Source organism: Narcine bancroftii, chromosome 4 (genome assembly GCF_036971445.1).
Source record: "Narcine bancroftii isolate sNarBan1 chromosome 4, sNarBan1.hap1, whole genome shotgun sequence".
Classification (NCBI taxonomy): Eukaryota; Metazoa; Chordata; class Chondrichthyes; order Torpediniformes; family Narcinidae; genus Narcine; species Narcine bancroftii.
The window spans coordinates 173,242,442-173,256,906 of record NC_091472.1 but is presented as its reverse complement, the minus strand read 5'-3'; the positions used below and the strand labels follow the sequence as shown (position 1 = coordinate 173,256,906).

The 14,465-nt window shown below is 51.0% G+C and overlaps 1 protein-coding gene across 1 annotated transcript in view; it reads left to right on the top strand.

Moving 5' to 3' along the window:
- The window catches only part of LOC138762398 (protein PML-like), a 66,841-nt gene that overhangs the window by 1,036 nt on the left and 51,340 nt on the right, over nucleotides 1-14,465 (top strand). The window contains exon 2 of the mRNA XM_069936161.1: nucleotides 8,610-8,774. Within this exon, the coding sequence (XP_069792262.1) occupies nucleotides 8,610-8,774 (165 nt within the window). The remainder of the gene's footprint in view (nucleotides 1-8,609; nucleotides 8,775-14,465) is intronic.

Below are 14,465 nucleotides of genomic sequence, written 5' to 3'. Positions count from 1 at the left end.
CAGAGAGTGAGGAGAGGAGGTTCCCAGCTGTGCAGAGAGTGACGAGAGGAGGTTGCCAGCTGTGCAGAGAGTGACGAGAGGAGGTTGCCAGCTGTGCAGAGAGTGAGGAGAGGAGGTTCCCAGCTGTGCAGAGAGTGACGAGAAGAGGTTGCCAGCTGTGCCGAGAGTGACGAGAGGAGGTTCCCAGCTGTGCAGAGAGTGACGAGAAGAGGTTCCCAGCTGTGCAGAGAGTGAGGAGAGGAGGTTGGCAGCTGTGCAGAGAGTGATGAGAGGAGGTTGCCAGCTGTACAGAGAGTGACGAGAGGAGATTCCCAGCTGTGCAGAGAGTGAGGAGAGGAGGTTGGCAGCTGTGCAGAGAGTGACGAGAGGAGGTTCCCAGCTGTGCAGAGAGTGACGAGAGGAGGTTCCCAGCTGTGCAGAGAGTGAGGAGAGGAGGTTGGCAGCTGTGCAGAGAGTGAGGAGAGGAGGTTCCCAGCTGTGCAGAGAGTGACGAGAGGAGGTTGGCAGCTGTGCAGAGAGTGACGAGAGGAGGTTGCCAGCTGTGCAGAGAGTGACGAGAGGAGGTTCCCAGCTGTGCAGAGAGTGAGGAGAGGAGGTTGCCAGCTGTGCAGAGAGTGATTAGAAGAGGTTGCCAGCTGTGCAGAGAGTGAGGAGAGGAGGTTGGCAGCTGTGCAGAGAGTGACGAGAGGAGGTTGGCAGCTGTGCAGAGAGTGGCGAGAGGAGGTTGCCAGCTGTACAGAGAGTGACGAGAGGAGGTTCCCAGCTGTGCAGAGAGTGAGGAGAGGAGGTTGCCAGCTGTGCAGAGAGTGGCGAGAGGAGGTTGCCAGCTGTGCAGAGAGTGATGAGAAGAGGTTGCCAGCTGTGCAGAGAGTGAGGAGAGGAGGTTGGCAGCTGTGCAGAGAGTGACGAGAGGAGGTTGCCAGCTGTGCAGAGAGTGGCGAGAGGAGGTTGCCAGCTGTGCAGAGAGTGATGAGAAGAGGTTGCCAGCTGTGCAGAGAGTGAGGAGAGGAGGTTGGCAGCTGTGCAGAGAGTGACGAGAGGAGGTTGCCAGCTGTGCAGAGAGTGGCGAGAGGAGGTTGCCAGCTGTGCAGAGAGTGATTAGAAGAGGTTGCCAGCTGTGCAGAGAGTGAGGAGAGGAGGTTGGCAGCTGTGCAGAGAGTGACGAGAGGAGGTTGCCAGCTGTGCAGAGAGTGGCGAGAGGAGGTTGCCAGCTGTGCAGAGAGTGATTAGAAGAGGTTGCCAGCTGTGCAGAGAGTGAGGAGAGGAGGTTGGCAGCTGTGCAGAGAGTGACGAGAGGAGGTTGCCAGCTGTGCAGAGAGTGGCGAGAGGAGGTTGCCAGCTGTACAGAGAGTGACGAGAGGAGGTTCCCAGCTGTGCAGAGAGTGAGGAGAGGAGGTTGCCAGCTGTGCAGAGAGTGGCGAGAGGAGGTTGCCAGCTGTGCAGAGAGTGATGAGAAGAGGTTGGCAGCTGTGCAGAGAGTGAGGAGAGGAGGTTGGCAGCTGTGCAGAGAGTGACGAGAGGAGGTTGCCAGCTGTGCAGAGAGTGGCGAGAGGAGGTTGCCAGCTGTGCAGAGAGTGATGAGAAGAGGTTGCCAGCTGTGCAGAGAGTGAGGAGAGGAGGTTGGCAGCTGTGCAGAGAGTGACGAGAGGAGGTTGCCAGCTGTGCAGAGAGTGGCGAGAGGAGGTTGCCAGCTGTGCAGAGAGTGATTAGAAGAGGTTGCCAGCTGTGCAGAGAGTGAGGAGAGGAGGTTGGCAGCTGTGCAGAGAGTGACGAGAGGAGGTTGCCAGCTGTGCAGAGAGTGGCGAGAGGAGGTTGCCAGCTGTGCAGAGAGTGATTAGAAGAGGTTTCCAGCTGTGCAGAGAGTGAGGAGAGGAGGTTGGCAGCTGTGCAGAGAGTGACGAGAGGAGGTTGCCAGCTGTACAAAGAGTGACGAGAGGAGGTTCCCAGCTGTACAGAGAGTGAAGAGAGGAGGTTCCCAGCTGTGCAGAGAGTGAGGAGAGGAGGTTGGCAGCTGTGCAGAGAGTGACGAGAGGAGGTTGCCAGCTGTGCAGAGAGTGGCGAGAGGAGGTTGCCAGCTGTGCAGAGAGTGATTAGAAGAGGTTGCCAGCTGTGCAGAGAGTGAGGAGAGGAGGTTGGCAGCTGTGCAGAGAGTGACGAGAGGAGGTTGCCAGCTGTGCAGAGAGTGGCGAGAGGAGGTTGGCAGCTGTGCAGAGAGTGACGAGAGGAGGTTGCCAGCTGTGCAGAGAGTGACGAGAGGAGGTTCCCAGCTGTGTAGAGAGTGACGAGAAGAGATTGCCAGCTGTACAGAGAGTGACGAGAGGAGGTTCCCAGCTGTGCAGAGAGTGAGGAGAGGATGTTGGCAGCTGTGCAGAGAGTGATGAGAGGAGGTTGCCAGCTGTACAGAGAGTGACGAGAGGAGGTTCCCAGCTGTGCAGAGAGTGAGGAGAGGAGGTTGGCAGCTGTGCAGAGAGTGAGGAGAGGAGGTTGCCAGCTGTGCAGAGAGTGAGGAGAGGAGGTTGGCAGCTGTGCAGAGAGTGAGGAGAGGAGGTTGGCAGCTGTGCAGAGAGTGAGGAGAGGAGGTTGGCAGCTGTGCAGAGAGTGACGAGAGGAGGTTGGCAGCTGTGCAGAGAGTGATAAGAAGAGGTTGGCAGCTGTGCAGAGAGTGAGGAGAGGAGGTTGCCAGCTGTGCAGAGAGTGATGAGAAGAGGTTGCCAGCTGTGCAGAGAGTGAGGAGAGGAGGTTGGCAGCTGTGCAGAGAGTGAGGAGAGGAGGTTGGCAGCTGTGCAGAGAGTGGCGAGAGGAGGTTGCCAGCTGTGTAGAGAGTGATGAGAATAGGTTGCCAGCTGTGCAGAGAATGAGGAGATGTTGGCAGCTGTGCAGAGAGTGACGAGAGGAGGTTCCCAGCTGTGCAGAGAGTGAGGAGAGGAGGTTCCCAGCTGTGCAGAGAGTGAGGAGAGGAGGTTGCCAGCTGTGCAGAGAGTGGCGAGAGGAGGTTGCCAGCTGTGCAGAGAGTGGCGAGAGGAGGTTGCCAGCTGTGCAGAGAGTGATGAGAAGAGGTTGCCAGCTGTGCAGAGAGTGAGGAGAGGAGGTTGGCAGCTGTGCAGAGAGTGACGAGAGGAGGTTGCCAGCTGTGCAGAGAGTGGCGAGAGGAGGTTGCCAGCTGTGCAGAGAGTGATTAGAAGAGGTTGCCAGCTGTGCAGAGAGTGAGGAGAGGAGGTTGGCAGCTGTGCAGAGAGTGACGAGAGGAGGTTGCCAGCTGTGCAGAGAGTGGCGAGAGGAGGTTGCCAGCTGTACAGAGAGTGACGAGAGGAGGTTCCCATCTGTGCAGAGAGTGAGGAGAGGAGGTTGCCAGCTGTGCAGAGAGTGATGAGAAGAGGTTGCCAACTGTGCAGAGAGTGAGGAGAGGAGGTTGGCAGCTGTGCAGAGAGTGACGAGAGGAGGTTGCCAGCTGTGCAGAGAGTGATGAGAAGAGGTTGCCAGCTGTGCAGAGAGTGAGGAGAGGAGGTTGCCAGCTGTGCAGAGAGTGACGAGAGGAGGTTGCCAGCTGTGCAGAGAGTGGCGAGAGGAGGTTGCCAGCTGTGCAGAGAGTGATTAGAAGAGGTTGCCAGCTGTGCAGAGAGTGAGGAGAGGAGGTTGGCAGCTGTGCAGAGAGTGACGAGAGGAGGTTGCCAGCTGTGCAGAGAGTGGCGAGAGGAGGTTGCCAGCTGTGCAGAGAGTGATGAGAAGAGGTTGCCAGCTGTGCGGAGAGTGAGGAGAGGAGGTTGGCAGCTGTGCAGAGAGTGACGAGAGGAGGTTGCCAGCTGTGCAGAGAGTGGCGAGAGGAGTTTGCCAGCTGTGCAGAGAGTGATGAGAAGAGGTTGCCAGCTGTGCAGAGAGTGAGGAGAGGAGGTTGGCAGCTGTGCAGAGAGTGAGGAGAGGAGGTTGGCAGCTGTGCCGAGAGTGGCGAGAGGAGGTTGCCAGCTGTGCAGAGAGTGATGAGAAGAGGTTGCCAGCTGTGCAGAGAGTGAGGAGAGGAGGTTGGCAGCTGTGCAGAGAGTGACGAGAGGAGGTTGCCAGCTGTGCAGAGAGTGGCGAGAGGAGGTTGCCAGCTGTGCAGAGAGTGATTAGAAGAGGTTGCCAGCTGTGCAGAGAGTGAGGAGAGGAGGTTGGCAGCTGTGCAGAGAGTGGCGAGAGGAGGTTGCCAGCTGTGCAGAGAGTGGCGAGAGGAGGTTGCCAGCTGTGCAGAGAGTGGCGAGAGGAGGTTGCCAGCTGTGCAGAGAGTGATTAGAAGAGGTTGCCAGCTGTGCAGAGAGTGAGGAGAGGAGGTTGGCAGCTGTGCAGAGAGTGACGAGAGGAGGTTGCCAGCTGTGCAGAGAGTGGCGAGAGGAGGTTGCCAGCTGTGCAGAGAGTGATTAGAAGAGGTTGCCAGCTGTGCAGAGAGTGAGGAGAGGAGGTTGGCAGCTGTGCAGAGAGTGGCGAGAGGAGGTTGCCAGCTGTACAGAGAGTGACGAGAGGAGGTTCCCAGCTGTGCAGAGAGTGAGGAGAGGAGGTTGCCAGCTGTGCAGAGAGTGGCGAGAGGAGGTTGCCAGCTGTGCAGAGAGTGATGAGAAGAGGTTGCCAGCTGTGCAGAGAGTGAGGAGAGGAGGTTGGCAGCTGTGCAGAGAGTGACGAGAGGAGGTTGCCAGCTGTGCAGAGAGTGGCGAGAGGAGGTTGCCAGCTGTGCAGAGAGTGATGAGAAGAGGTTGCCAGCTGTGCAGAGAGTGAGGAGAGGAGGTTGGCAGCTGTGCAGAGAGTGACGAGAGGAGGTTGCCAGCTGTGCAGAGAGTGGCGAGAGGAGGTTGCCAGCTGTGCAGAGAGTGATGAGAAGAGGTTGCCAGCTGTGCAGAGAGTGAGGAGAGGAGGTTGGCAGCTGTGCAGAGAGTGAGGAGAGGAGGTTGGCAGCTGTGCAGAGAGTGGCGAGAGGAGGTTGCCAGCTGTGCAGAGAGTGATTAGAAGAGGTTGCCAGCTTTGCAGAGAGTGAGGAGAGGAGGTTGGCAGCTGTGCAGAGAGTGGCGAGAGGAGGTTGCCAGCTGTGCAGAGAGTGGCGAGAGGAGGTTGCCAGCTGTGCAGAGAGTGATGAGAAGAGGTTGCCAGCTGTGCAGAGAGTGAGGAGAGGAGGTTGGCAGTTGTGGAGAGAGTGACGAGAGGAGGTTGGCAGCTGTGCAGAGAGTGGCGAGAGGAGGTTGCCAGCTGTGCAGAGAGTGATTAGAAGAGGTTGCCAGCTGTGCAGAGAGTGAGGAGAGGAGGTTGGCAGCTGTGCAGAGAGTGGCGAGAGGAGGTTGCCAGCTGTGCAGAGAGTGGCGAGAGGAGGTTGCCAGCTGTGCAGAGAGTGATGAGAAGAGGTTGCCAGCTGTGCAGAGAGTGAGGAGAGGAGGTTGGCAGCTGTGCAGAGAGTGACGAGAGGAGGTTGCCAGCTGTGCAGAGAGTGGCGAGAGGAGGTTGCCAGCTGTGCAGAGAGTGATTAGAAGAGGTTGCCAGCTGTGCAGAGAGTGAGGAGAGGAGGTTGGCAGCTGTGCAGAGAGTGACGAGAGGAGGTTGCCAGCTGTGCAGAGAGTGGCGAGAGGAGGTTGCCAGCTGTACAGAGAGTGACGAGAGGAGGTTCCCAGCTGTGCAGAGAGTGAGGAGAGGATGTTGGCAGCTGTGCAGAGAGTGATGAGAGGAGGTTGCCAGCTGTACAGAGAGTGACGAGAGGAGGTTCCCAGCTGTGCAGAGAGTGAGGAGAGGAGGTTGGCAGCTGTGCAGAGAGTGAGGAGAGGAGGTTGCCAGCTGTGCAGAGAGTGAGGAGAGGAGGTTGGCAGCTGTGCAGAGAGTGAGGAGAGGAGGTTGGCAGCTGTGCAGAGAGTGAGGAGAGGAGGTTGGCAGCTGTGCAGAGAGTGACGAGAGGAGGTTGGCAGCTGTGCAGAGAGTGATGAGAAGAGGTTGGCAGCTGTGCAGAGAGTGAGGAGAGGAGGTTGCCAGCTGTGCAGAGAGTGATGAGAAGAGGTTGCCAGCTGTGCAGAGAGTGAGGAGAGGAGGTTGGCAGCTGTGCAGAGAGTGAGGAGAGGAGGTTGGCAGCTGTGCAGAGAGTGGCGAGAGGAGGTTGCCAGCTGTGTAGAGAGTGATGAGAAGAGGTTGCCAGCTGTGCAGAGAGTGAGGAGAGGTTGGCAGCTGTGCAGAGAGTGACGAGAGGAGGTTCCCAGCTGTGCAGAGAGTGAGGAGAGGAGGTTCCCAGCTGTGCAGAGAGTGAGGAGAGGAGGTTGCCAGCTGTGCAGAGAGTGGCGAGAGGAGGTTGCCAGCTGTGCAGAGAGTGGCGAGAGGAGGTTGCCAGCTGTGCAGAGAGTGATGAGAAGAGGTTGCCAGCTGGGCAGAGAGTGAGGAGAGGAGGTTGGCAGCTGTGCAGAGAGTGACGAGAGGAGGTTGCCAGCTGTGCAGAGAGTGGCGAGAGGAGGTTGCCAGCTGTGCAGAGAGTGATTAGAAGAGGTTGCCAGCTGTGCAGAGAGTGAGGAGAGGAGGTTGGCAGCTGTGCAGAGAGTGACGAGAGGAGGTTGCCAGCTGTGCAGAGAGTGGCGAGAGGAGGTTGCCAGCTGTACAGAGAGTGACGAGAGGAGGTTCCCAGCTGTGCAGAGAGTGAGGAGAGGAGGTTGCCAGCTGTGCAGAGAGTGATGAGAAGAGGTTGCCAACTGTGCAGAGAGTGAGGAGAGGAGGTTGGCAGCTGTGCAGAGAGTGACGAGAGGAGGTTGCCAGCTGTGCAGAGAGTGATGAGAAGAGGTTGCCAGCTGTGCAGAGAGTGAGGAGAGGAGGTTCCCAGCTGTGCAGAGAGTGGCGAGAGGAGGTTGCCAGCTGTGCAGAGAGTGATGAGAAGAGGTTGCCAGCTGTGCAGAGAGTGGCGAGAGGAGGTTGCCAGCTGTACAGAGAGTGACGAGAGGAGGTTCCCAGCTGTGCAGAGAGTGAGGAGTGGAGGTTGCCAGCTGTGCAGAGAGTGGCGAGAGGAGGTTGCCAGCTGTGCAGAGAGTGATGAGAAGAGGTTGCCAGCTGTGCAGAGAGTGAGGAGAGGAGGTTGGCAGCTGTGCAGAGAGTGACGAGAGGAGGTTGCCAGCTGTGCAGAGAGTGGCGAGAGGAGTTTGCCAGCTGTGCAGAGAGTGATGAGAAGAGGTTGCCAGCTGTGCAGAGAGTGAGGAGAGGAGGTTGGCAGCTGTGCAGAGAGTGAGGAGAGGAGGTTGGCAGCTGTGCAGAGAGTGGCGAGAGGAGGTTGCCAGCTGTGCAGAGAGTGATGAGAAGAGGTTGCCAGCTGTGCAGAGAGTGAGGAGAGGAGGTTGCCAGCTGTGCAGAGAGTGACGAGAGGAGGTTGCCAGCTGTGCAGAGAGTGGCGAGAGGAGGTTGCCAGCTGTGCAGAGAGTGATTAGAAGAGGTTGCCAGCTGTGCAGAGAGTGAGGAGAGGAGGTTGGCAGCTGTGCAGAGAGTGGCGAGAGGAGGTTGCCAGCTGTGCAGAGAGTGGCGAGAGGAGGTTGCCAGCTGTGCAGAGAGTGGCGAGAGGAGGTTGCCAGCTGTGCAGAGAGTGATTAGAAGAGGTTGCCAGCTGTGCAGAGAGTGAGGAGAGGAGGTTGGCAGCTGTGCAGAGAGTGATGAGAGGAGGTTGCCAGCTGTGCAGAGAGTGGCGAGAGGAGGTTGCCAGCTGTGCAGAGAGTGATTAGAAGAGGTTGCCAGCTGTGCAGAGAGTGAGGAGAGGAGGTTGGCAGCTGTGCAGAGAGTGGCGAGAGGAGGTTGCCAGCTGTACAGAGAGTGACGAGAGGAGGTTCCCAGCTGTGCAGAGAGTGAGGAGAGGAGGTTGCCAGCTGTGCAGAGAGTGGCGAGAGGAGGTTGCCAGCTGTGCAGAGAGTGATGAGAAGAGGTTGCCAGCTGTGCAGAGAGTGAGGAGAGGAGGTTGGCAGCTGTGCAGAGAGTGACGAGAGGAGGTTGCCAGCTGTGCAGAGAGTGGCGAGAGGAGGTTGCCAGCTGTGCAGAGAGTGATGAGAAGAGGTTGCCAGCTGTGCAGAGAGTGAGGAGAGGAGGTTGGCAGCTGTGCAGAGAGTGACGAGAGGAGGTTGCCAGCTGTGCAGAGAGTGGCGAGAGGAGGTTGCCAGCTGTTCAGAGAGTGATGAGAAGAGGTTGCCAGCTGTGCAGAGAGTGAGGAGAGGAGGTTGGCAGCTGTGCAGAGAGTGAGGAGAGGAGGTTGGCAGCTGTGCAGAGAGTGGCGAGAGGAGGTTGCCAGCTGTGCAGAGAGTGATTAGAAGAGGTTGCCAGCTGTGCAGAGAGTGAGGAGAGGAGGTTGGCAGCTGTGCAGAGAGTGGCGAGAGGAGGTTGCCAGCTGTGCAGAGAGTGGCGAGAGGAGGTTGCCAGCTGTGCAGAGAGTGATGAGAAGAGGTTGCCAGCTGTGCAGAGAGTGAGGAGAGGAGGTTGGCAGTTGTGGAGAGAGTGACGAGAGGAGGTTGGCAGCTGTGCAGAGAGTGGCGAGAGGAGGTTGCCAGCTGTGCAGAGAGTGAGGAGAGGAGGTTGGCAGCTGTGCAGAGAGTGGCGAGAGGAGGTTGCCAGCTGTGCAGAGAGTGGCGAGAGGAGGTTGCCAGCTGTGAGGTTAGGGACTGGAGGTTGACAGCGGACCGAGGGACGGCAAGTTGCCGGAAGCCGTCAGCCTTTTCTTTCACTTTCACATTCCGAGATCTGGGTCCGGAGCCTGGTCCGTCCCCGCCGCCGCTCTCAGGGCCAGGAGCCGCTGCAGCCAGGCTGTCCGCCGCACGTCGCCGGTAAGTGCCCGGGAAACCCCGCCCCGGACTAGTGAACCGACACCTCAGTCTGGGCACAAGGCTACCCCTCTGCCGGACTCGAACCACCATCAGGTCGCCCCTCGGCCTTCGCTTCCATCGCCTTCCGACCACCCTCCGGAGACCGACCCCCACCCCCTGAAGCGGGCTTCCCCACCCCCGACCGACTTTTCGAAGCGGAGTCTTTCACCCCCCCCCCCCCCCCCCCCCCCGGAGACCGACTCCGATCCCCGCTCGTGTGGAACTGCTTCGTTCCAAACTGCTGGGAAGGGATGCGGAGAGGAGAAAGGGGACCCAGTCGCGAGGGAGAGGCCGAGGTGGGAAGAGTGATCAGGTTGGGAGGTGAAAGGGTAGGTGTTGATGGAGAGTGGTCCCTGGTAAGTAAATACTTAAGATGGTCTTTGGGTGAAAATAAAGTTGCATTCGATTATTATTCCTGCTTTGCTGGTCTAAATCATTTAACCAAGCAATACTCACGATGCAGTGTTAGTGAAAGAAGGAGGGGATGAGGCCCTTCAGATCACTCAATCCTTTCCATTCATCAAGCACACATTTTACTGTCCTCACATCCTTATAACTGGTCCCAAACCCCAACACTCGTTCACAAAGTGGGTGGAAAACAAGGGTATCATGGAAATTTACAAAATTGTCACAGGATTAGATAGGTGGGATACAGAGAGAATGCTTCTCCTTCCTGACAGACTCGGTCAAATTTGGGATCGAGATAAGAGAATATTTCTGATATGGTGGCAACCCTTTGGTAGGTGTCATTCCCCATTCAAAACTGAGATTAACTGATTTCTCAACATCAAGGAACAAGGGAATAGTGCTACAAAACAAGAGGTAAGGCAAAACAAGGGTGTGTTCTTATCCCTTGATATCCAAAGTCTGTTGATCTCTGACTTCAATGTACAGTGGGACTGGGCTACCACAGTCCTCTTGTTTGGAGAGTTCAAAAGATTCACTCCCTCAAAGAGATGCAGCACAGAGACAGGCCCTTCAGCCCATGACTGAACTGGTCATCATCCACCCATTTAATATACTAACCCTGGATTAACTCCATTTTTAATTCTCCCCACCCAGATTCTAACCCTCACCCACATCCCAGGGGCAATTTGCTGTCACCAATTAAACCAGCCCTTCTTTGGGCTGTGGGAAGTAAAAAGAGCACCTGGAGGAAACCCACGCAGTTACAGGGAGAACATGCAAAATCCACCCCAACTGGACCCAAGCTCAGAGTTATACCTGAGTCTCTGGCACTATGAGGCAGTTCCTCTACCTGCTGTGCCATCCCTAAAGCCCCCACCTTCTTCAGAACACTACTCTGGGACCACCAAAGATCTGTGCACAATTAAAACAGCATTTTTATTTTGCAGCGTAGAAAAATTAAAAAGTTGCAAATGCTGGAATCTTGGGCAAACATAAAATTGCTGGAAGAACTCAGCAGGTCAGATAGCATTTGTGAGGGGGGAACATCATGTAATGTGGTAGAGTCAGGAAATACAGTCCCACCTCACCTGGAGAATCGATAAGAAACAGAAAGAAAAATAACATTTAACAATTCAACTTGGAAGAAAACATACATCTAAACTTTACCAGAATGTCACCAAAGAAAAAAAAACCTGCAGTAATGACCTCTGAGGTCCAACGAGTCGGAGATGGCAGTCGGAAGCAGAGACCTGCTCGAAGGAGGAAGCCTGGGCCCAGCCCCTGTGAAAAAGATTTACCCGCTGGAGGGAGCAGTGGTGCGTCTTCACTGCTGGAACAAACGGACTTTGATGAGGATAAGCTCGAGCGCGGAGGAGAAAATAGAGGATGAAATTAATGGAATAGATAAAATGAAGAATGAAATGGATGGATGGTCTGCAGAAATAAATAACATATGGGGGAAAAAATGAACATATTAGAAAACTTTATCAGAAGGAATTATATCAAAATTGTTGGTTTTAAAGAAGGAATTGAAGGAGCGGAGCCTATACTCTTCTTCCAGGAATGGTTGCCTAAGGTTTTGGGCGAGGATAACGTTGGAACACATATTAAGATTGAAAGGGCACCCTTATGCCCCATACTACATCGGACCAAAAGCCATGTTTTGTATTGATTAAATGTTTAAGGTATCAAGACAGAGAAAAAAATACTTAGCGCAGGGGCAAAGGGAGCAAAGGCAAGAGGAGGACCATTAGAAGCCGAGGGAGGCAAAGTATTATTCTATCCAGATATAAGTGCAGCATTGCTGAAATGCAGATGGGAATCCAACCCAGTAAAAAGATCCATTTGGCAGAAAGGGTATAACTTTGTGCTCTGCAACTCTGAAGATTATAATGCTGGGTGGTGAAAAGAGATTTTTTTTGGATCTTCAACATGCAACAGACTTCGTGAATCAATTACCAGAATCTAAAGATTGAAATGGTGTATACTTTTTAAGAAAAGTTTTCTTTTTTTACATATTCCTCTTGCATATAAAGAATGAAATATTATTACTTTGGGAACACTCTGGGGGACTAGGGATGGTGGGGACCTGACTTCTGTCACATCATGTGTATGTGTGGCCTTTGCCACAACCAGTAAAATGGAGGGGAGTGGTGTTGTAAAATCTATTATCAGCGCTATTCAGGGGGAATTCTTTATTTCTATTTCCTTTATTTCTATTTTACTACCCTTCTCTTTTTTCCATTGGGATTTTTGGAGACCATGTGTTTTGCTCCAGAGGATAAGGATTAATCAATCTATGAGGGGGAGGGCATGGGTCAAAAGACCGGGAAGGGGTAAAGGATTTGATTTGATGATCCTCTGTAGGGATGAGCAATATAGTGAAATTTATAAGTTTTAATTTTAATGATTTGAAGAGGCTGGTGGAGAGAAAGAGGATATTGACACATTAAAAGAATGGGGGCTGACCTGGCCTTCCTTCAAGAAACTTACTGAATTGAAAAAGATCATCAAAAATTAAAGAGAGATTGGGTTGGTCAGATCATAGCTTTTTCTTTTATCTCAAGAGCAAGAGAGTAGCAATTTTGATATGGAAAAATCTTCCAGTTAGAATACAGGATGTAGGTAGGTTCGTAATAGTACACTCCCAGATATATTCTGAACCCTGATGAATTTGTATGCTCCAACCACTGATGATAAGAAATTTATTAATGAAACTTTTTTTCAAATTTGCAGATGCGCATGAAAACATCTTAGTAGGAGGGGATTTTAATTTTTGTCTGCATCCAGTTCTAGATAAATCAACAAGGGTAGTTGTTAAGTCAAAGGTTGAGAAAGCTTCCTTGGTATTAATGAGAGAACTGAAGTTAATGGATGCCTGGAGAAGATCTCATCCAAGGGAGAGGAACTATTCTTTCTATTCTATTCTATTCTACTCTAGGATAGATTTGTTTTTGTCATCAATTCAACTACAGGGTGGGATCATGGAGGCTGAATATAAAGTGAGACTCTTATCAGATCATTCACCTCTGGTATTGACAATTTCAATGCCGGATAAGCAAAAGGTGGGTTACAGATGGCGCTTTGATTTATTTCTGTGGAGAAGATCGGACTTTTGTGACTTTATAAGGAGGCACATTGAAATGTTCTCTAATACTAACTGTAATTCAACCACTTATAAATTTATTAAATGGGATGCTCTAAAAGCATATTTAAAAGGACAAATAATAAATTGAACTTCAAAGATTAAGAAAAAATAGACAAGGGAGATGGAAGAATTAGAAAAGGAGCTTCAGCAAAGGGGTTCTGAAGAAAAATGTACTTATTAATAAAAAGCTCAAGTACAATATATTACAAACATATAAGACAGAAAAAGCAATATTAAGAACTAAACAAAGATATTATGAGCTAGGGGAAAGAGCCCATAAAGTCCTTTCTTGGCAGTTGAAAACAGAACAGGTCTCAAGCACAACCAATGCGGTCAAAACAGATACAAATAGGACTTCTTACAAACTGCAAGAAATTAATGAGGGTTTTAGATAATTTTATTTTAAATTATATCAATCAGAATCTCCAGAATATTTTAATAAAATTGAAGAGTTCCTCTCACAATTGGAACTTCCAAATTTAAATTTAGAAGAACAGGAAGGACTCAATGCCCCTTTCACTCAGATGGCAAAGGATGTTCACTATCTCTGGCTCTCTTTACCTTGGCGAAGCAGTTCAGCAAGATCCAGACATTAAGAGATTCAGGGTTCACCAGCAAGAATATAAGATTAATTTATTTGCAGATGATGTATTGATATATTTGACAGAACCAGTAACTTCATTACAGAAATTGTAATCAAAACTGGAAGAGTATGAGGTAAGTCTCAGGTTGTAAAATAAATTGGGATAAGAGCAAAATTATGCTGCTTATGGGTGGAGATTATAGTCAATATCAAATAAATACTCAATTTAAATTGCCGCTGAATAGGATAAAATATTAAGGGATTAAAACATAATAATTTACAGAATTTTTACAAATTAAATGATCTTCCCTTGCTTAAAAAGGTTGCAGAGAATTTGAATAGGTGGATTGCTCTGCCAATAATGCTAGTTGGTAGAGTCAATTGTTTAAAAATGAACACATTTCCAAGAGTACAATTATCTCTTTCAGACACTGCCCATGCTTTTGCCTCAGATTTTTTTTCAGGAACTAAATGAACATGTCAGAAAAAAATTCCTTTGGAAATTTTTGGGCAGCCCAGATAAATTTCTTACCTTCCTATTCAAGGGAGGAGATAAATCTTCATGGGTGAAAATAGAATTGTATAAAGTGAGAGAGAAAATAGCAGAGGATTTTATGAAAAATGGGATTCAAAATTAATATCTGGTGAGAAAGCAGCCCCCTTATTCAAAAATATAATTAATATTTGGAGCAAAATAAATGACCAGATTGGGACTCAGGGGGAACTATCTCCAAAAACACTCCTGATTCAGAATAGGCTTGTACCTTAACAATGGGTAATAAGATTTTAGATACCTGGTCCCAAAAAAGGATCGTGTTCATTGAGGGTTGTTATGAGCAGGCGTAACTTGCGTCATATGAACAATTTAAAAATAAGTCTGGTTTTGCTAACAATACAATATTCTGTTATTTTCAGGTAAGAGCATACTTAAGGGGTAAACTGGGCCCAACAGTGACTCTATCAAAGTGAAGTGATGTGGAGATTCTGATTCAAAATGCAAAAATAAATAAATTTACTTCAGCAACGTATCTCTTACTTCAAACGGGAACCCCTAAACAGGGGGTACGTAAGTTTAGACAGAAATGAGAATCAGACTTAAATGTAAGTATTGGTGATTTAAAGCTGGTCTGATTTATCTCGAGATCATATGATAAGTATAATAAATGTAAGATACAGATTGGTGCAATATAATTCTTGCACCAGTTATATCTCAAAAATAAAATAAATTGATATTAGTCATTTTGGATCACTGCTTTAGGTGAGGTGAGGAGATAGGAACTTTTTTACATTCAACTTGGGTATGTTCTAAGGTAAGATCCTTTTGAGTAGATCTGAGGAAACTCTACGAGCAAATTGCAGGAATTCAATTTCCACAGAACCTAGAACTATTCTTACTGGGGAATATTGCCAGTGTGAGACCTAAAATGAGGTTGTCCCAACATCAAACTTCAAGATCGCATTGGCAGTGACAGAAAAATGTATAGCAGTAATTTGGAAGTCTGATTCACATCTT